This window comes from Trachurus trachurus (genome assembly GCF_905171665.1).
Source record: "Trachurus trachurus genome assembly, chromosome: 10".
Classification (NCBI taxonomy): Eukaryota; Metazoa; Chordata; class Actinopteri; order Carangiformes; family Carangidae; genus Trachurus; species Trachurus trachurus.
Genome location: NC_139894.1, coordinates 19,495,656 through 19,517,222, shown reverse-complemented (window position 1 = coordinate 19,517,222; position 21,567 = coordinate 19,495,656). Strand labels below are relative to the sequence as shown.

Genomic DNA, 21,567 nt, shown 5'->3' with positions numbered 1-21,567 from the left:
TTGAAGAATTACCGACTTTCATTGTATTAATGTAGAGCCCAGAACAGCATCATAATCATAAAATGCATTTGAATCTCACTTCATACAACATGAAGCATCACTTAATTCCAAGAAGATTGCCGTATCATCTCTTTCCTAAAAGTCCGCTATTTGGTCACAGAATCGAGTTCAGTTACAGTTAAACTTTTATCTAATGTGCAAAAAATCTTGTGAGTTATTCTCGCAACGAGGGCTATTGTCGCGTGGTGTCAGTGTTATGCCAAAAGTCAGCAGTACACGTACTTGTCATCGCTGGATTTCGGTTCCACCCCTTGACAACAGCCTCACTCCGGCACTAGCTTTTTCTGTTCGTGTCGCTTGCCACCATTTCTCCTGATCTAGAGCAGATATTATTTGTGAAAGTGCTGGATTGTTTTTAAGAGCTATTGGTGGGATGGATTACTGATCATTTCGATGCCGAGGATGGAGCAAAGAATACGCAAGTCCAGGAGGGAGAGCGGCTATTTGGCCGGCTGCGTGGTTGCTGTGCTTTTGTTGAGTCTGGCCACAGCTCAAACACGATATTCAGTTCCCGAGGAGGTTAACAAAGGAACAGCGGTTGGAAATATAGCAAAGGATCTGGGGTTAGAGAAAGGAACACTGAAAGACAGGAAGTATCGGATTGTTTCCAATAGCGCGGATGCTCTTTTCCATGTGAATCAGAACGATGGAATCCTATATGTGAGCCGAAAGATCGACAGAGAAGAGGTGTGCCCGCAAAGCAGTACGTGTTTAATAAACCTGAAAACGGTGCTAGAAAATCCACTGGAGATCCATTACGTAGAAGTGGAAGTGCTGGATATAAATGACAATTCTCCCACTTTCCCGGAGAAAGATAAAAGATTGGAGATTTCAGAATCCGTGTTACCTGGAGCACGCTTTCAGCTAAAACCATCACGGGATTTGGACAGTGGTCAGTTTTCTGTACAACAATATAGACTAAGCCATAATGACTACTTTCGTTTGGAAGTGAGGGATAAAGGGAAAGATGGTAAAATACCTATATTGGTATTGCAAAAATCCTTGGATAGGGAGGCAGTGGGAAGTCACTCCCTAGTACTCACAGCGCTTGATGGGGGGAAACCTCCAAATTCTGGTAACATGAACATACTAGTCAATGTTTTGGATGTTAATGATAATACACCAATTTTCTCTAAGGATATTTACTCTGTGAGGTTAACTGAGAATGCTCTCGTAGGTACCACTGTTGTGCAAGTGAATGCAACTGATTTAGATGATGGCCAGAATGGAGAAGTGTATTACTCATTTGGTAACAGTGTGGGTAATGAACTATTTAGACTTTTTGATATAAATCCATCTACAGGTGAAATAACTGTCAAAGGTGTAATAGATTATGAGCAAAATGACAAATATGAAATTGAAATTGAGGCATCAGACAAAGGTCTTGCTCCACTAACTACAGAAAAAAGTGTAATTATTCAAATAGTTGATGTGAATGACAATACACCTGAGATTGAAATTACCTCATTCTCTAACTCCATTCCTGAAGACTCCAAACCTGGAACTACAGTTGCCCTTATCAGTGTCAATGACTTGGATTCTGGTCTTAATGGGAAGGTTACATGTACTGTCAATGAAGATGCTCCCTTCACTCTATCTCCATCCATAAAAGATAGAATGTATTCACTTGTAACCAAATCCCCTCTGGACAGAGAGAAACAGTCACAATATGACCTGACAATAACTGCAAAAGACGCAGGTCAACCTCCACTATCATCTGAAAAGACAATAAGTGTTGTAGTGTCAGATGTGAATGACAACAGTCCAGAGTTTTCACAGAACCCCTATACTTTCTATGTGACTGAAGCTAATGAACCAGGTACATCCGTGTTTTCGGTTAAAGCATTTGATCGTGATGAGACTGAAAATGCACATATTTCCTATCATATTCTCAGAGATGGAAGTGAGGAAAATAAAATGACATCATTTCTTAGCATTAACTCTGATAATGGAGACATTATGGCGCTAAAGAGTTTTGACTTTGAAACAGTGAAAACTTTCCAGTTCCACGTTGTTGCGTCAGATTCTGGAACTCCGTCACTAAGCAGCAACGTCACAGTCAACGTGTTCATTCTGGATCAGAACGACAACGCTCCAGTCATCCTGTATCCAGTCAGCTCTAATGGTTCTGCTGAAGGTGTGGAGGAGATTCCCCGCAATGTGAACGCAGGACACTTGGTGACTAAAGTCAGAGCCTATGACGCTGATATAGGATATAACGGCTGGTTACTGTTTTCACTGCAGGAAGTTACTGACCACAGTCTCTTTGCTTTGGACCGCTACACAGGACAGATCAGAACACTTCGCTCATTCACAGAGACAGACGAGGCCGAGCATAAACTGGTCATACTGGTCAAAGACAATGGGAACGTTTCACTCTCAGCAACAGCTACTGTGATTGTCAAACTTGTGGAGCCCAAAGAGGCTTTTGCAGCTTCTGATGTTAAAAGTTCAGCAAAAGCAGATGAGGATAATAATGTGACTTTTTACCTGATGATAACTTTGGGCTCAGTTTCAGCACTTTTTCTCATCAGTATCATCGTGCTGATTGCAATGCAGTGCTCAAAGACTACTGACTATACATCTAAATATCTACAAGAGACTAATTATGATGGGACACTGTGTCACAGCATCCAGTACAGATCTGGAGACAAGCGCTACATGTTAGTTGGACCCAGAATGAGTATAGGATCTACTATAGTCCCTGGCAGCCATGCGAATACACTAGTGCTTCCTGACAGAAGGAGAACATCTGAGGAGGTAAGACTGTAAAGTGAAAAGCAGATTTTACTAATAGCAGTGCTTTTCGCTCATTAATTTGTTCTGTCAGTTATCCACTGTATATTGGCTCCTCATTGTATGAGTCTTGTTTTCTTGGAATCACAATTAGTCGTATGACACTTCATAACAAATTGTGGCTACCGGTTGCAGTTTTGTACCTTAAGTCATAGATATAAGAAAAGCTGTTAAAATAGGTTGGGGATGTCACATATGCTGAGAAACTATTCCTTAATCTCCCCGCCTTTTTCACTACACTCCTATAACATATCAGTGTTAGGTTAATAAAAAATGACTTGAGCTTTCTAATTTCTGCACTTTAATATGAACGTTTCCATGTGTTAGGTCCGAGTGATAGGTGTTGTTCGTCGCTGTCCATGGTGCTGACATCTATAGTAAACTATAGGAAAAGCGACACACATTACACCGCGGCTTTTTAACTCTATTTCTGTTTATCAATATCCATGCGTTATAGCTATTTTCGCCTTTTCAGTTCAGCAAAACATTGTTATACCCTTCTAATGTAATGTTTGTCTTTGACTTGAGTCTTTTAAATGCATATGAAATTCTACCAAACCACCAGAAAATGCTTGAGTAAATTAGGTTTCTTTGCAGTAAATACTTGTGTCGCATGGTGTCAGTGTGTTGGGAAAATAACGTCTTGTCTTGTCGTCACTGTATTTTAGTCCCACCTCTTTCTACTGCGATCAGTCCAACATTCACAGATTTGCTTCTCGGGTTTCGGCTGCATTTATGAATACTGCGCTATGTTCTCAGTATTGTTGAACAGTCATAATTAACAAACCCGGGTGTGTATTGGATTTTTTTTTTTTTCAATGAGATTGTTGTTGCCGCAAGGAACCGTCAGGGAGTTTTGTTTTGAATCATGGGACAAAGACGATTCGAGGCGAGAGGACGGTGGATCAGCTGCGTGGTTGTTGCGCTTCTGTGGAGTCTGGCTTCGGCACAATTACGATATTCAATCCCCGAGGAAGTTAATGAGGGAACTGCGGTTGGAAATGTAGCAAAAGATCTGGGATTAGATAAAAGCACGCTGAAAGACAGAAAGTATCGGATTGTTTCCAGTAACGTGGATCCTCTCTTTCATGTAAATGAAAACGACGGCGTCCTATATGTGAGTAGGAAGATTGACAGAGAGGAAGTGTGCGAGCGGAGCAGCACATGTTTAATAAATCTTAAAACGGTTTTAGAAAACCCACTGGAGGTGCATTATGTAGGAGTGGAAGTGCTGGATATAAATGACCATTCTCCTAATTTCCCGGAGAAAGAAACAACATTAGAGATTTCAGAAAATGTATTACCTGGGGTGCGTATTCCTCTAAAAGCAGCTCGGGATCCAGACGGGGGTCCATTTTCTGTTCAACAGTATAAGCTCAGCCCAAACGATCACTTCCGTTTGGAAGTTAAAGATAAAGGAGAAGATGGTAAAATACCTATTTTAATTGTGCAAAAATCTTTGGATAGGGAGGCAGCGGCAAGCCACTCATTGGTGCTCACCGCGATGGATGGGGGTAAACCTCCAAAATCTGGTAACATGAATATTCAGGTAAATGTTCTGGACATAAATGATAACGCTCCAGTTTTCACTAAAGATGTTTATTCGGTGATGCTCAATGAAAATTCCCCAGTAGGGACAACAATCATAGAAGTGAATGCAACTGATTTAGATGAAGGACCAAATAGAGATGTTGTTTACTCATTTAGCAATAGCGTTAGTCATAGATTATTAAAACTTTTTGACATAAATTCATCAACAGGTGAAATAAATGTGAAAGGCCCCATAGACTATGAGGAAAAGGACAAATATGAAATTGAAATACAAGCATCAGATAAAGGTTTCGCTCCTCTATCAACACAAAAAAGCGTCATTATCAAGATAGTCGACCTGAATGACAATGCACCTGAGATCGAGGTCACCTCATTCTCTAGTTCCATCTCTGAAGACTCTAGACCTGGAACTACAGTTGCCCTTATCAGTGTCAATGACTTGGACTCTGGTCTTAACGGGAAAGTTATATGCTCCATAGGTGAAGATGTTCCATTTGTTTTATCACCATCCTTACAGGACAAAATGTTTTCATTAATAACCAAATCCCCTCTGGACAGAGAGAAACAGTCACAATATGACCTGACAATAACTACAAAAGATGCAGGTCAACCTCCACTATCATCTGAAAAGACAATAAGTGTTGTAGTGTCAGATGTGAATGACAACAGTCCAGAGTTTTCACAGAGCCCCTATACTTTCTATGTGACTGAAGCTAATGAACCAGGTGCATCCGTGTTTTCAGTGAAAGCGTTTGATCATGATGAGAATGAGAATGCACATATTTCCTATCATATCCTCAGAGATGGAAGCAAAGATAATAAACTGACATCATTTCTAAGCATTAACTCTGAAACTGGAGAAATTATGGCGCTAAAAGGTTTTGATTTTGAAACACTGAAAACATTCCAGTTCCACGTTGTTGCGTCAGATTCTGGAACTCCGTCACTAAGCAGCAACGTCACAGTCAACGTGTTCATTCTGGATCAGAACGACAACGCTCCAGTCATCCTGTATCCAGTCAGCTCTAACGGTTCTGCTGAAGGTGTGGAGGAGATTCCCCGCAATGTGAACGCAGGACACTTGGTGACTAAAGTCAGAGCCTATGACGCTGATATAGGATATAACGGCTGGTTACTGTTTTCACTGCAGGAAGTTACTGACCACAGTCTCTTTGCTTTGGACCGCTACACAGGACAGATCAGAACACTTCGGTCATTCACAGAGACAGACGAGGCCGAGCATAAACTGGTCATACTGGTCAAAGACAACGGGAACGTTTCACTCTCGGCAACAGCTACTGTGATTGTCAAACTTGTGGAGCCCAAAGAGGCTTTTGCAGCTTCTGATGTTAAAAGTTCAGCAAAAGCAGATGAGGATAATAATGTGACTTTTTATCTGATGATAACTTTGGGCTCAGTTTCAGCACTTTTTCTCATCAGTATCATCGTGCTGATTGCAATGCAGTGCTCAAAGTCAACAGACTACACTTCTAAATATCTCCAAGAGACTAATTATGATGGGACACTGTGTCACAGCATCCAGTACAGATCTGGAGACAAGCGCTACATGTTAGTTGGACCCAGAATGAGTATAGGATCTACTATAGTCCCTGGCAGCCATGCAAATACACTAGTGCTTCCTGACAGGAGGAGAACATCTGAGGAGGTAAGATTGAGTGTTCAGAATCAAGACTGTTCTGTTGAATGCTTGATATGAGTGAAGTGTGCCAAAAACACATTGAATTACACTGCGTATATTCGTACAGTTGTACAGTCTCATGTTACCAAGTGGTTCTACTGTTTGTTCTCTCACAGACCAGATTGTTAGTTGATTTAAGTAGACACTGGAATGCAGTTTAGGCTGTGGTGTCCTAGGAGATGAGCCTTTGGATAGCTAAGTGCTACACAACACTATTGATTTTTTATATACTCGTGTAGGATTTTTGTGCAGTTCAAGTAAACTTCAAGGTTGCCATCACATAATGTCATATGGGATGAATACTTACATGAACATAATTTGTTTCGGAGGAATAGTCTCTGCTCTTGAGCATGCGTCTGAACAAACTGTTGCAGCTCCCGCAGAACAGTATGTCGATTACATGTTGGTTACTCCCATAAGCTGAATGCCTCTAATATGTAAAATGCAGTTGGTTAAATTTACGAACATGAATGGAGGCTATATCATTTTAATTGTCTTGCTGACATCATTTTGGTTACATTTTGTATACTTGTTCTTAAGGCATTGTGCAGCTTCCCATTGCAGGAATAATGTCACAGTGTAAGCAATGTAGTCTGTTGTAATAGTTCTCAGGAAAGACAAGGATGCGTCGCTGTCCGTGGTGCTGAAGCCTTTTCTATTTAACGCAGCCCTTTCTCTTCCAGAAATAATTACATCATAGATGCGTTGATTTTTTTTTCCCCCCAGATAACAATTCTTTGAAATTGTTAGTAGTTTTCACGCCAGTCTTTTGCTTCATAAAAACGAAATATATTTCTTTATCATTATATTAAACGGACTGTATTTTTCTTGTATTTTTGCTGATGTATGAACATTTGACTTAACAATGTCACATCAACAGTGCTGCAATGACGTTGTGGGTCGCATGGTGTCGGTATAAAAACAAATAATGCCTAGATCTTTTCGTCATCACCATAAGGTCCAACCTTTTTGCCATTACGTGAAGAGGGTTTGAACATGAAAGTAGCTCTGTATGATTCCCTGCGATGAATTGACGATGGAGCGCAATTTTCAAGGAATTAAGGCTGTTTATTATTTCTTGACTAATCTTTTATAGATTTTGACTTTTTTTCGGGACATAATGGAACAACGTGGACGTCAGGCGTGGATTGCGCGTTGGAGATGCGTCGCCTACATGGTGGTTTTGATAACGTTTTGGAGCGAGACCTCAGCTCAGATTAAGTATTCAATCTCCGAAGAGGTGAAAGAAGGAAGTGTTGTTGGTAACATAGCGAAAGACTTGGGAATTGACAAGGATACACTGAAAGAAAGAGGGTATCGTATTGTTGGCAGTTCAACGGAACCCCTTTTTCATTTGAATAAAGACGACGGTATCCTGTACGTCGGGAGAAATGTGGATAGGGAAGAGATCTGTGAAAGAACCAACGCGTGTATAATCAACCTTAAAACAGTGCTGGAAAACCCACTGGAAATCCATTATGTGGCCATAGAGGTGCTGGACGTAAACGACCACTCCCCCGTTTTTCCAGAGAAGGAGAAACGATTGGAAATATTTGAATCTACTGCACCGGGAGCAAGGTTCCAGCTCCAGCCTGCACGCGACCCAGATGGTGGTCAGTTTTCTGTTCAACAATACAAGCTGAGTCAAAATGATCACTTCCGTTTAGAAATTAAGGAAAGGGGCGGCGACCGCAAGATGCCCTTTCTGGTTTTGCAGAAGCAATTAGACAGAGAGGCTACGAGAGAACACAAGCTTCTGCTTTCAGCTATTGATGGTGGGAGGCCAGCGAGGTCTGGAACAATAGAAATACTGATTGAGGTACTAGATGTTAATGACAATTCACCAGTTTTTACACAAGATGTATATTCTGCTGTTCTAAATGAAAACGCCGCAGCTGGTACATTGATTATCCAGGTTAATGCCACAGATTCGGATGAGAGCACCAACAGCGAAATTGTTTACTCATTTGGTAAAGAAGTGGATGTAAATGTCCAAAACCTTTTTAAGATAAACCCAGAGACTGGAGAAATTGTAGTGACAGGTGAAATTGATTTTGAAGATAAGAATAACTATGAAATTGATGTACAAGCTTCAGATAAGGGTTCTGTACCTTTGTCCACTGATAAAACTGTGATAATAAAGGTAATCGATCTTAATGATAATCCTCCAGTAATTGAAGTTACATCGTTTTCCAAGTTAGTTCCCGAGAATTCTAGAATTGGGACAACCGTAGCTTTGATCAGCGTTAATGATTTGGACTCAGGCCTCAACGGAAAAGTTTCTTGCTTTATACGTGAGGACGTTCCTTTCGCTATTTCTCCCTCCTTGCAGGATAACATGTATGCCATAGTAACCAAATCTTCATTGGACAGAGAAGAGAAGTCTTTCTATGAACTTTCGATTGTTGCAAAGGATACAGGCGAGCCACCTCTCTCATCTGAAAAGACAATAACTGTCGTTGTATCCGATGTGAACGATAATAGGCCACTGTTTTCAATGAGCCCTTACACATTCTATATAACTGAAAATAATGACTTAACAGCGCCGGTTTTTTCAGTCAGGGCATCTGATCTTGATGACAGTGAAAATGCGCATATTTCTTATCACATTCCAAGGGACAGCAGCGGAGATAGTATCGCTCTGTTTTTAAATATCAACTCTGAAAATGGGGATGTCATGGCGCTAAAAAGTTTTGACTTTGAAACTGTGAAAACATTCCAGTTCCACGTTGTTGCGTCAGATTCTGGAACACCGTCTCTAAGCAGCAACGTCACAGTGAACGTGTTCATTCTGGATCAGAACGACAACGCTCCAGTCATCCTGTATCCAGTCAGCTCCAACGGTTCTGCTGAAGGTGTGGAGGAGATTCCCCGCAATGTGAACGCAGGACACTTGGTGACTAAAGTCAGAGCCTATGACGCTGATATAGGATATAACGGCTGGTTACTGTTTTCACTGCAGGAAGTTACTGACCACAGTCTCTTTGCTTTGGACCGCTACACAGGACAGATCAGAACACTTCGCTCATTCACAGAGACAGACGAGGCCGAGCATAAACTGGTCATACTGGTCAAAGACAATGGGAACGTTTCACTCTCAGCAACAGCTACTGTGATTGTCAAACTTGTGGAGCCCAAAGAGGCTTTTGCAGCTTCTGATGTTAAAAGTTCAGCAAAAGCAGATGAGGATAATAATGTGACTTTTTACCTGATGATAACTTTGGGCTCAGTTTCAGCACTTTTTCTCATCAGTATCATCGTGCTGATTGCAATGCAGTGCTCAAAGACTACTGACTATACATCTAAATATCTACAAGAGACTAATTATGATGGGACACTGTGTCACAGCATCCAGTACAGATCTGGAGACAAGCGCTACATGTTAGTTGGACCCAGAATGAGTATAGGATCTACTATAGTCCCTGGCAGCCATGCGAATACACTAGTGCTTCCTGACAGAAGGAGAACATCTGAGGAGGTAAGACTGTAAAGTGAAAAGCAGATTTTACTAATAGCAGTGCTTTTCGCTCATTAATTTGTTCTGTCAGTTATCCACTGTATATTGGCTCCTCATTGTATGAGTCTTGTTTTCTTGGAATCACAATTAGTCGTATGACACTTCATAACAAATTGTGGCTACCGGTTGCAGTTTTGTACCTTAAGTCATAGATATAAGAAAAGCTGTTAAAATAGGTTGGGGATGTCACATATGCTGAGAAACTATTCCTTAATCTCCCCGCCTTTTTCACTACACTCCTATAACATATCAGTGTTAGGTTAATAAAAAATGACTTGAGCTTTCTAATTTCTGCACTTTAATATGAACGTTTCCATGTGTTAGGTCCGAGTGATAGGTGTTGTTCGTCGCTGTCCATGGTGCTGACATCTATAGTAAACTATAGGAAAAGCGACACACATTACACCGCGGCTTTTTAACTCTATTTCTGTTTATCAATATCCATGCGTTATAGCTATTTTCGCCTTTTCAGTTCAGCAAAACATTGTTATACCCTTCTAATGTAATGTTTGTCTTTGACTTGAGTCTTTTAAATGCATATGAAATTCTACCAAACCACCAGAAAATGCTTGAGTAAATTAGGTTTCTTTGCAGTAAATACTTGTGTCGCATGGTGTCAGTGTGTTGGGAAAATAACGTCTTGTCTTGTCGTCACTGTATTTTAGTCCCACCTCTTTCTACTGCGATCAGTCCAACATTCACAGATTTGCTTCTCGGGTTTCGGCTGCATTTATGAATACTGCGCTATGTTCTCAGTATTGTTGAACAGTCATAATTAACAAACCCGGGTGTGTATTGGATTTTTTTTTTTTTCAATGAGATTGTTGTTGCCGCAAGGAACCGTCAGGGAGTTTTGTTTTGAATCATGGGACAAAGACGATTCGAGGCGAGAGGACGGTGGATCAGCTGCGTGGTTGTTGCGCTTCTGTGGAGTCTGGCTTCGGCACAATTACGATATTCAATCCCCGAGGAAGTTAATGAGGGAACTGCGGTTGGAAATGTAGCAAAAGATCTGGGATTAGATAAAAGCACGCTGAAAGACAGAAAGTATCGGATTGTTTCCAGTAACGTGGATCCTCTCTTTCATGTAAATGAAAACGACGGCGTCCTATATGTGAGTAGGAAGATTGACAGAGAGGAAGTGTGCGAGCGGAGCAGCACATGTTTAATAAATCTTAAAACGGTTTTAGAAAACCCACTGGAGGTGCATTATGTAGGAGTGGAAGTGCTGGATATAAATGACCATTCTCCTAATTTCCCGGAGAAAGAAACAACATTAGAGATTTCAGAAAATGTATTACCTGGGGTGCGTATTCCTCTAAAAGCAGCTCGGGATCCAGACGGGGGTCCATTTTCTGTTCAACAGTATAAGCTCAGCCCAAACGATCACTTCCGTTTGGAAGTTAAAGATAAAGGAGAAGATGGTAAAATACCTATTTTAATTGTGCAAAAATCTTTGGATAGGGAGGCAGCGGCAAGCCACTCATTGGTGCTCACCGCGATGGATGGGGGTAAACCTCCAAAATCTGGTAACATGAATATTCAGGTAAATGTTCTGGACATAAATGATAACGCTCCAGTTTTCACTAAAGATGTTTATTCGGTGATGCTCAATGAAAATTCCCCAGTAGGGACAACAATCATAGAAGTGAATGCAACTGATTTAGATGAAGGACCAAATAGAGATGTTGTTTACTCATTTAGCAATAGCGTTAGTCATAGATTATTAAAACTTTTTGACATAAATTCATCAACAGGTGAAATAAATGTGAAAGGCCCCATAGACTATGAGGAAAAGGACAAATATGAAATTGAAATACAAGCATCAGATAAAGGTTTCGCTCCTCTATCAACACAAAAAAGCGTCATTATCAAGATAGTCGACCTGAATGACAATGCACCTGAGATCGAGGTCACCTCATTCTCTAGTTCCATCTCTGAAGACTCTAGACCTGGAACTACAGTTGCCCTTATCAGTGTCAATGACTTGGACTCTGGTCTTAACGGGAAAGTTATATGCTCCATAGGTGAAGATGTTCCATTTGTTTTATCACCATCCTTACAGGACAAAATGTTTTCATTAATAACCAAATCCCCTCTGGACAGAGAGAAACAGTCACAATATGACCTGACAATAACTACAAAAGATGCAGGTCAACCTCCACTATCATCTGAAAAGACAATAAGTGTTGTAGTGTCAGATGTGAATGACAACAGTCCAGAGTTTTCACAGAGCCCCTATACTTTCTATGTGACTGAAGCTAATGAACCAGGTGCATCCGTGTTTTCAGTGAAAGCGTTTGATCATGATGAGAATGAGAATGCACATATTTCCTATCATATCCTCAGAGATGGAAGCAAAGATAATAAACTGACATCATTTCTAAGCATTAACTCTGAAACTGGAGAAATTATGGCGCTAAAAGGTTTTGATTTTGAAACACTGAAAACATTCCAGTTCCACGTTGTTGCGTCAGATTCTGGAACTCCGTCACTAAGCAGCAACGTCACAGTCAACGTGTTCATTCTGGATCAGAACGACAACGCTCCAGTCATCCTGTATCCAGTCAGCTCTAACGGTTCTGCTGAAGGTGTGGAGGAGATTCCCCGCAATGTGAACGCAGGACACTTGGTGACTAAAGTCAGAGCCTATGACGCTGATATAGGATATAACGGCTGGTTACTGTTTTCACTGCAGGAAGTTACTGACCACAGTCTCTTTGCTTTGGACCGCTACACAGGACAGATCAGAACACTTCGGTCATTCACAGAGACAGACGAGGCCGAGCATAAACTGGTCATACTGGTCAAAGACAACGGGAACGTTTCACTCTCGGCAACAGCTACTGTGATTGTCAAACTTGTGGAGCCCAAAGAGGCTTTTGCAGCTTCTGATGTTAAAAGTTCAGCAAAAGCAGATGAGGATAATAATGTGACTTTTTATCTGATGATAACTTTGGGCTCAGTTTCAGCACTTTTTCTCATCAGTATCATCGTGCTGATTGCAATGCAGTGCTCAAAGTCAACAGACTACACTTCTAAATATCTCCAAGAGACTAATTATGATGGGACACTGTGTCACAGCATCCAGTACAGATCTGGAGACAAGCGCTACATGTTAGTTGGACCCAGAATGAGTATAGGATCTACTATAGTCCCTGGCAGCCATGCAAATACACTAGTGCTTCCTGACAGGAGGAGAACATCTGAGGAGGTAAGATTGAGTGTTCAGAATCAAGACTGTTCTGTTGAATGCTTGATATGAGTGAAGTGTGCCAAAAACACATTGAATTACACTGCGTATATTCGTACAGTTGTACAGTCTCATGTTACCAAGTGGTTCTACTGTTTGTTCTCTCACAGACCAGATTGTTAGTTGATTTAAGTAGACACTGGAATGCAGTTTAGGCTGTGGTGTCCTAGGAGATGAGCCTTTGGATAGCTAAGTGCTACACAACACTATTGATTTTTTATATACTCGTGTAGGATTTTTGTGCAGTTCAAGTAAACTTCAAGGTTGCCATCACATAATGTCATATGGGATGAATACTTACATGAACATAATTTGTTTCGGAGGAATAGTCTCTGCTCTTGAGCATGCGTCTGAACAAACTGTTGCAGCTCCCGCAGAACAGTATGTCGATTACATGTTGGTTACTCCCATAAGCTGAATGCCTCTAATATGTAAAATGCAGTTGGTTAAATTTACGAACATGAATGGAGGCTATATCATTTTAATTGTCTTGCTGACATCATTTTGGTTACATTTTGTATACTTGTTCTTAAGGCATTGTGCAGCTTCCCATTGCAGGAATAATGTCACAGTGTAAGCAATGTAGTCTGTTGTAATAGTTCTCAGGAAAGACAAGGATGCGTCGCTGTCCGTGGTGCTGAAGCCTTTTCTATTTAACGCAGCCCTTTCTCTTCCAGAAATAATTACATCATAGATGCGTTGATTTTTTTTTCCCCCCAGATAACAATTCTTTGAAATTGTTAGTAGTTTTCACGCCAGTCTTTTGCTTCATAAAAACGAAATATATTTCTTTATCATTATATTAAACGGACTGTATTTTTCTTGTATTTTTGCTGATGTATGAACATTTGACTTAACAATGTCACATCAACAGTGCTGCAATGACGTTGTGGGTCGCATGGTGTCGGTATAAAAACAAATAATGCCTAGATCTTTTCGTCATCACCATAAGGTCCAACCTTTTTGCCATTACGTGAAGAGGGTTTGAACATGAAAGTAGCTCTGTATGATTCCCTGCGATGAATTGACGATGGAGCGCAATTTTCAAGGAATTAAGGCTGTTTATTATTTCTTGACTAATCTTTTATAGATTTTGACTTTTTTTCGGGACATAATGGAACAACGTGGACGTCAGGCGTGGATTGCGCGTTGGAGATGCGTCGCCTACATGGTGGTTTTGATAACGTTTTGGAGCGAGACCTCAGCTCAGATTAAGTATTCAATCTCCGAAGAGGTGAAAGAAGGAAGTGTTGTTGGTAACATAGCGAAAGACTTGGGAATTGACAAGGATACACTGAAAGAAAGAGGGTATCGTATTGTTGGCAGTTCAACGGAACCCCTTTTTCATTTGAATAAAGACGACGGTATCCTGTACGTCGGGAGAAATGTGGATAGGGAAGAGATCTGTGAAAGAACCAACGCGTGTATAATCAACCTTAAAACAGTGCTGGAAAACCCACTGGAAATCCATTATGTGGCCATAGAGGTGCTGGACGTAAACGACCACTCCCCCGTTTTTCCAGAGAAGGAGAAACGATTGGAAATATTTGAATCTACTGCACCGGGAGCAAGGTTCCAGCTCCAGCCTGCACGCGACCCAGATGGTGGTCAGTTTTCTGTTCAACAATACAAGCTGAGTCAAAATGATCACTTCCGTTTAGAAATTAAGGAAAGGGGCGGCGACCGCAAGATGCCCTTTCTGGTTTTGCAGAAGCAATTAGACAGAGAGGCTACGAGAGAACACAAGCTTCTGCTTTCAGCTATTGATGGTGGGAGGCCAGCGAGGTCTGGAACAATAGAAATACTGATTGAGGTACTAGATGTTAATGACAATTCACCAGTTTTTACACAAGATGTATATTCTGCTGTTCTAAATGAAAACGCCGCAGCTGGTACATTGATTATCCAGGTTAATGCCACAGATTCGGATGAGAGCACCAACAGCGAAATTGTTTACTCATTTGGTAAAGAAGTGGATGTAAATGTCCAAAACCTTTTTAAGATAAACCCAGAGACTGGAGAAATTGTAGTGACAGGTGAAATTGATTTTGAAGATAAGAATAACTATGAAATTGATGTACAAGCTTCAGATAAGGGTTCTGTACCTTTGTCCACTGATAAAACTGTGATAATAAAGGTAATCGATCTTAATGATAATCCTCCAGTAATTGAAGTTACATCGTTTTCCAAGTTAGTTCCCGAGAATTCTAGAATTGGGACAACCGTAGCTTTGATCAGCGTTAATGATTTGGACTCAGGCCTCAACGGAAAAGTTTCTTGCTTTATACGTGAGGACGTTCCTTTCGCTATTTCTCCCTCCTTGCAGGATAACATGTATGCCATAGTAACCAAATCTTCATTGGACAGAGAAGAGAAGTCTTTCTATGAACTTTCGATTGTTGCAAAGGATACAGGCGAGCCACCTCTCTCATCTGAAAAGACAATAACTGTCGTTGTATCCGATGTGAACGATAATAGGCCACTGTTTTCAATGAGCCCTTACACATTCTATATAACTGAAAATAATGACTTAACAGCGCCGGTTTTTTCAGTCAGGGCATCTGATCTTGATGACAGTGAAAATGCGCATATTTCTTATCACATTCCAAGGGACAGCAGCGGAGATAGTATCGCTCTGTTTTTAAATATCAACTCTGAAAATGGGGATGTCATGGCGCTAAAAAGTTTTGACTTTGAAACTGTGAAAACATTCCAGTTCCACGTTGTTGCGTCAGATTCTGGAACACCGTCTCTAAGCAGCAACGTCACAGTGAACGTGTTCATTCTGGATCAGAACGACAACGCTCCAGTCATCCTGTATCCAGTCAGCTCCAACGGTTCTGCTGAAGGTGTGGAGGAGATTCCCCGCAATGTGAACGCAGGACACTTGGTGACTAAAGTCAGAGCCTATGACGCTGATATAGGATATAACGGCTGGTTACTGTTTTCACTGCAGGAAGTTACTGACCACAGTCTCTTTGCTTTGGACCGCTACACAGGACAGATCAGAACACTTCGCTCATTCACAGAGACAGACGAGGCCGAGCATAAACTGGTCATACTGGTCAAAGACAATGGGAACGTTTCACTCTCAGCAACAGCTACTGTGATTGTCAAACTTGTGGAGCCCAAAGAGGCTTTTGCAGCTTCTGATGTTAAAAGTTCAGCAAAAGCAGATGAGGATAATAATGTGACTTTTTACCTGATGATAACTTTGGGCTCAGTTTCAGCACTTTTTCTCATCAGTATCATCGTGCTGATTGCAATGCAGTGCTCAAAGACTACTGACTATACTTCTAAATATCTACAAGAGACTAATTATGATGGGACACTGTGTCACAGCATCCAGTACAGATCTGGAGACAAGCGCTACATGTTAGTTGGACCCAGAATGAGTATAGGATCTACTATAGTCCCTGGCAGCCATGCCAATACACTAGTGCTTCCTGACAGGAGGAGAACATCTGAGGAGGTAGGAAGATTGTCCACACATATGCTGTGACTGTTTTTGTGTCACTTTTTTGCCAGTATGAACAAGTGTTCATGCCTATATTTTTATTTTTGAATGTTGTATTTTTTCACTTTGTACATCTCATAAAACAAAACACACAAATCACACAAAACTTTCCATAAGTTGTAATGATAATTATCATAGTGGGGATGGCTGAAACATTTTTAAGCTAGAGTATTCGATACCTATTACAAACTAGTTACACGTTTCTGCAACTAAATGGAGTTGGTGTTATCTCTGTCGTTTAGTCTCAGAAACAAGGAGTGAAACCTTGCAATTCACCATGAGTTTGTTGTAACATACACTGTAAAGAAAGTTGATTTCATTACAAGTTTTAGTGCAAGGTTCATTTATTGTCGTTCTAAACATGCTTTAACGTGTAGCATGCAAGGGCGTATAATTGGGTAGGGACGCTAGGGACGCTAGGGACAGCCGCTGTGTCCGCTGTCCGTAGTGTTTAGTCAAATGATTATGGCACACAAAGGGTTAACAGTCGGTCTCTGCTAGACGTCCCTACTCTAACCTGAATATCGATCTCTGATTGGCTCTGCCGTTTCTCGGTAACGTACATGTGATTGGCTGTCCCCGCTGTCTCTCCGTCTGCTTGTAAAAGTTACTTGCTTGTTGGTCGGACGGGACAGGAGGTCACGGTGCTTGAATCTGCAACCGCGAATGTAAGTTGTCAACATGTTCGGCATTTGTTCTGCCTGGGTCACGTTAGCTAGATGGATTTTAACATCAGTGGTGCATTTACATTAACATTTGTATCTGTCTGTTTGCATGCGTGCGTGTGTGCGCGCTCTGCCTGTGGGTCTGTGCTTGGTAATAAGGATGTCAAAGAAAAGGAAACTGGACATAAGACACTTCAAAGTGTAAGGGTATCTAACTATAGAGCCTCAACAATAATGAATAAAAGCCAATATTTAATGGCAAACAGATACACTTTTTTAAAGTTTTTTTTTTTTTTTTTTTTACTTTTTACTAGCTTATTATTTCCATGTATCCTTTGTGTGAAAGAGAACAACTGTTTAAAAAAACAAAAATAAAGAACATTGATCGGGAAAATAGGCCTTCAGATTCCAGATGCTCATGTAATTTTATACATCCATATTTTCGGGGGATTAAATTACACATACAGTAAGTGTGTGAAAGTAAAAGCCTTTTTTCCTCTGGCAATAAATGTACCATCAAGCTCTATGATCATTGTATCCCTAATGTATCTGTTGATATGTCATGCATCAACATATTTTTGTCAGGTGACAGACAGTACAGAGGCTGGAGGAGATGGAGAAGGACGGAGAGACCAGAGAAGGTAGAGGAGGAGAGGCTAGAACAGATGAATGAGGAGAGGCAGGAAGAGGTAGAGAAGGAGAAGCTGGATGAGGTAGAGAAGGAGGAGATGGAGGAGAGGCTGGAAATTCACAGGTGAGGTTGTTAGTCATAATGATGCACCGTTGACTTCAGCCAGAGCAACTGAGAACTCTTCTAAGTTGCCTTCTTGTCTTTCATTAGTTGCTCATTAGTTACCCCTACATAACATGAAATTATGATTGCAAATGCAAAAAACATCAACTTTTAGGAGCGATGCCTCGGAGCACTTTTGTGTCCCCACCAATGTCAAAATCAAACCTACTCCCTTGGTAGCATGTAACATGTAGCAGCAACAAAATGTGTTACTCGGGTCCCAGTACTGCAATAAAGTGACAGTAACAAAAAAGTAAGTGAATAAAAGACAACATAAAATCCATGGCAGCAACAGTAGAGAGGGAGGCTGGTTCAGTTAATGAGGCAGTGATTTCATCAAATCTCACGGCTTCTCAAAAGAAACTAGATTTCAGTCGTGATGTCCTGGCTTCTGCCTTCTATCTGAGGGAGGGGGACAAACAGTCCATGGAGTCCTTCGTGATGGAGAAACCAGCATAACGGAGGTGTAGTCTGAGAAAGATGGGGCATAGCAACACTCTGTATCCATGTTTGATTATATACACATGGCCAAGCATGTTGTTTCCTCTGAAATGTGGTGACAAAAAACATAGCAGAGGGTTACTTAAGGGTTATTACATAAATTGAAATTGAAAGCTTTTCATTCAACACTGAAATGACTATAACACAACATAAAAGTTTGGCTGCAAAGCAGGCATGGCTATTACAAAATAAATTTGTTTCCTTAAAAAAGGACTTTCTCAAAATTATTATTTTTTCCCCTTCTGAAATAGTTTGTGTGTGCCAGAGGGTACTACTTTTTCAATTGTGAAATAGAGGAAGTCAATTGAGAATAATTAATCAAGTGATTCATGAGTTATTGCTGGAAAAATCTGAAGTGTTGGAATAATTCACGGTGCTTCTCAATGTCTTCAACACGTTTAAGATTAAATAAATTCGTTATTGTGGAGATTTTTATTTTAGAGTAGATTGGCGTTTTCTGCTGGGCGTCATCTGATCACACGACGTCACTGCGCAGGCAGAGCTGCCCCTCACTACATTATACTCAGAAAAAGAAGCCCTGCCCTTATGTGTCGGTAGTTCGGGAATAATTTGGTAAAAGCAGCATCGAATAATCTCAGTGGAAATCGGATATACATCTGTAAACTGCGCAGATTTGAATATTGCTTTGTGTGGACTCTGATGGCTAACCTCTGTTTTATAATTTAGTTTTATTGTGATTTTTTAAATTTGTTTATTTTGGGGGGATTTATATCCTTTTTGCCCTTTAAATATGGCAGAGAGAGGGGGATGGCGGACGGTTCTGGTCGCTCTGGTGACAGCAACGTTTATGTTGTGGGACGTTAGCACCGCACTGACAAGATATTCCGTTACTGAAGAGCTGAACGAAGGCACTCACGTTGGAAATATAGCAAAAGACTTGGGCCTGGATGTTGGGAGTTTAAGGACAAGGGGATTCCGGATTGTATCTGGTTCGAACGAGCCAATGTTTCAGGTGAATCAGGACGATGGCATCATGTACGTCAATAAGAAAATAGACAGGGAGGAGGTGTGTGAGCGGAGTAGTACGTGTTTGATCAATTTGAAAGCTGTGCTAGAGAACCCTTTAGAAATACATTACGTGTCGGTGGAGATTCAAGATGTAAATGACCACTGTCCCACCTTTCCTGAAAACGAGGAGCGTCTGGAGATATTTGAGTCAGCGCAGCCCGGTGAACGCTTTCAGCTCCAAGCTGCGCGTGATCCAGACAGCGGAATGTATTCTGTCCAACAATATAAACTAAGTCCGAATGAACATTTTCGTTTGGAGGTAAAAGACAGAGGAAAGGATGGCAAAATTCCTATTCTGTACCTTCAAAAATCACTGGACAAAGAAACTGAAAGACACCATAGGCTTTTACTATCTGCAATTGACGGAGGGAAACCTCCCCTGACAGGGACTACGGAGCTGTTAGTTGAGGTTTTGGATGTTAACGACAATCTGCCTATATTCACAAAAGATTCATATTCTGTGCTGCTTCCCGAAAATTCGCCAGTTGGTACAACAGTCATTCAAGTGAACGCCACTGATGTAGATGACGGTTTGAACGGCGAGGTCTTTTACTCATTTGGAAGTAATGTTAATGGAAAACTGCGTAAACTTTTTGATTTAGACGGAACAACAGGTGAAATAACTGTTAAAGGACTGATAGACTTTGAGGAGGAGGAACGATATGAAATCGACATAAAAGCATCTGATAAGGGACCTGTTCCTTTAAAAACAGACAAAAGTGTGATTATAAATGTAGTGGACCTGAATGACAATATTCCTGAGATCGATGTAACATCTTTTTCTAGTGCTATTCCAGAGGACTCTAAACCTGGAACCACTGTGGCCCTGATAAGTGTCAGTGACTTGGACTCTGGACTGAATGGGAATGTCATTTGTTTTATTTGCGGGAATGTCCCTTTTACCTTAAATCCTTCCCTACAAGATAATTTGTATTCTGTTGTCACTAAATCGTCTCTGGACAGAGAACATCAGTCTCATTATGATGTCACAGTAGTTGCAAAAGATGGAGGTGGTTCAGCTTTATCATCTGAAAAAACAATAAGTGTTGATGTTTCTGATGTAAATGACAACAGTCCACAGTTTTCCCTCAGCCCCTATACTTTTTATGTTGTGGAGAAAAACACCCCAGGAGTGTCATTGTTTTCTGTAAGGGCCTCTGATTGTGATGAAAACGAGAATGCTATTATTTCTTATCAAATTATAAGAGGTGGACATGAAGAAAAAACGCTTACATCATTTCTTAGCATTAACTCTGAAAATGGAGACATTATAGGGTTAAAAAGTTTTGACTTTGAAACACTGAAAACATTCCAGTTCCATGTTGTTGCCTCCGATTCTGGAACTCCGTCTCTAAGCAGCAACGTCACAGTCAACGTTTTCATTCTGGATCAGAACGACAACGCTCCAGTCATCCTGTATCCAGTCAGCTCTAATGGTTCTGCTGAAGGTGTGGAGGAGATTCCCCGCAATGTGAACGCAGGACACTTGGTGACTAAAGTCAGAGCCTATGACGCTGATATAGGATATAACGGCTGGTTACTGTTTTCACTGCAGGAAGTTACTGACCACAGTCTCTTTGCTTTGGACCGCTACACAGGACAGATCAGAACACTTCGCTCATTCACAGAGACAGACGAGGCCGAGCATAAACTGGTCATACTGGTCAAAGACAATGGGAACGTTTCACTCTCAGCAACAGCTACTGTGATTGTCAAACTTGTGGAGCCCAAAGAGGCTTTTGCAGCTTCTGATGTTAAAAGTTCAACAAAAGCAGATGAGGATAATGATGTGACTTTTTACCTGATGATAACTTTGGGCTCAGTTTCAGCACTTTTTCTCATCAGTATCATCGTGCTGATTGCAATGCAATGCTCAAAATCCACAGACTACACTTCTAAATATCTACAAGAGACTAATTATGATGGGACACTGTGTCACAGCATCCAGTACAGATCTGGAGACAAGCGCTACATGTTAGTTGGACCCAGAATGAGTATAGGATCTACTATAGTCCCTGGCAGCCATGCGAATACACTAGTGCTTCCTGACAGGAGGAGAACATCTGAGGAGGTAAGAAAGACTGTTTTATATCAGGGCATTTGTGGATATAGCATTTATAGTGGCAGACGAGATGCAGACGTTAATGATTTAAAGGCCAGAAAATACTAAATCACACCACCTATTC

General features: G+C 41.0%; 4 protein-coding genes across 4 annotated transcripts; all 4 read left to right on the top strand.

Moving 5' to 3' along the window:
• Positions 1-462: 462 nt before the first annotated feature.
• Positions 463-2,832, top strand: LOC310992224 (protocadherin alpha-8-like; the record flags this gene model as incomplete). The annotated part of the gene is made up of 1 exon (XM_083980243.1): positions 463-2,832. One exon carries the CDS (start codon positions 463-465, stop codon positions 2,830-2,832), a length of 2,370 nt encoding a protein of 789 aa, XP_083836369.1.
• Positions 2,833-3,724: 892 nt separating this feature from the next.
• LOC310992223 (protocadherin alpha-8-like) lies at positions 3,725-6,124 on the top strand (the record flags this gene model as incomplete). The annotated part of the gene is made up of 1 exon (XM_083980242.1): positions 3,725-6,124. The coding sequence occupies one exon, from the start codon at positions 3,725-3,727 to the stop codon at positions 6,122-6,124; it is 2,400 nt and encodes a 799-aa protein (XP_083836368.1).
• Positions 6,125-7,226: 1,102 nt separating this feature from the next.
• LOC310992222 (protocadherin alpha-3-like) lies at positions 7,227-12,888 on the top strand (the record flags this gene model as incomplete). Its single annotated transcript, XM_083980241.1, has 2 exons — positions 7,227-7,925; positions 11,176-12,888. 2 exons carry the CDS (start codon positions 7,227-7,229, stop codon positions 12,886-12,888), a joined length of 2,412 nt encoding a protein of 803 aa, XP_083836367.1.
• Positions 12,889-14,044: 1,156 nt separating this feature from the next.
• LOC310992221 (protocadherin alpha-3-like) lies at positions 14,045-21,551 on the top strand (the record flags this gene model as incomplete). The annotated part of the gene is made up of 2 exons (XM_083980240.1): positions 14,045-14,110; positions 19,212-21,551. 2 exons carry the CDS (start codon positions 14,045-14,047, stop codon positions 21,549-21,551), a joined length of 2,406 nt encoding a protein of 801 aa, XP_083836366.1.
• Between the last annotated feature and the right edge of the window lie 16 nt (positions 21,552-21,567).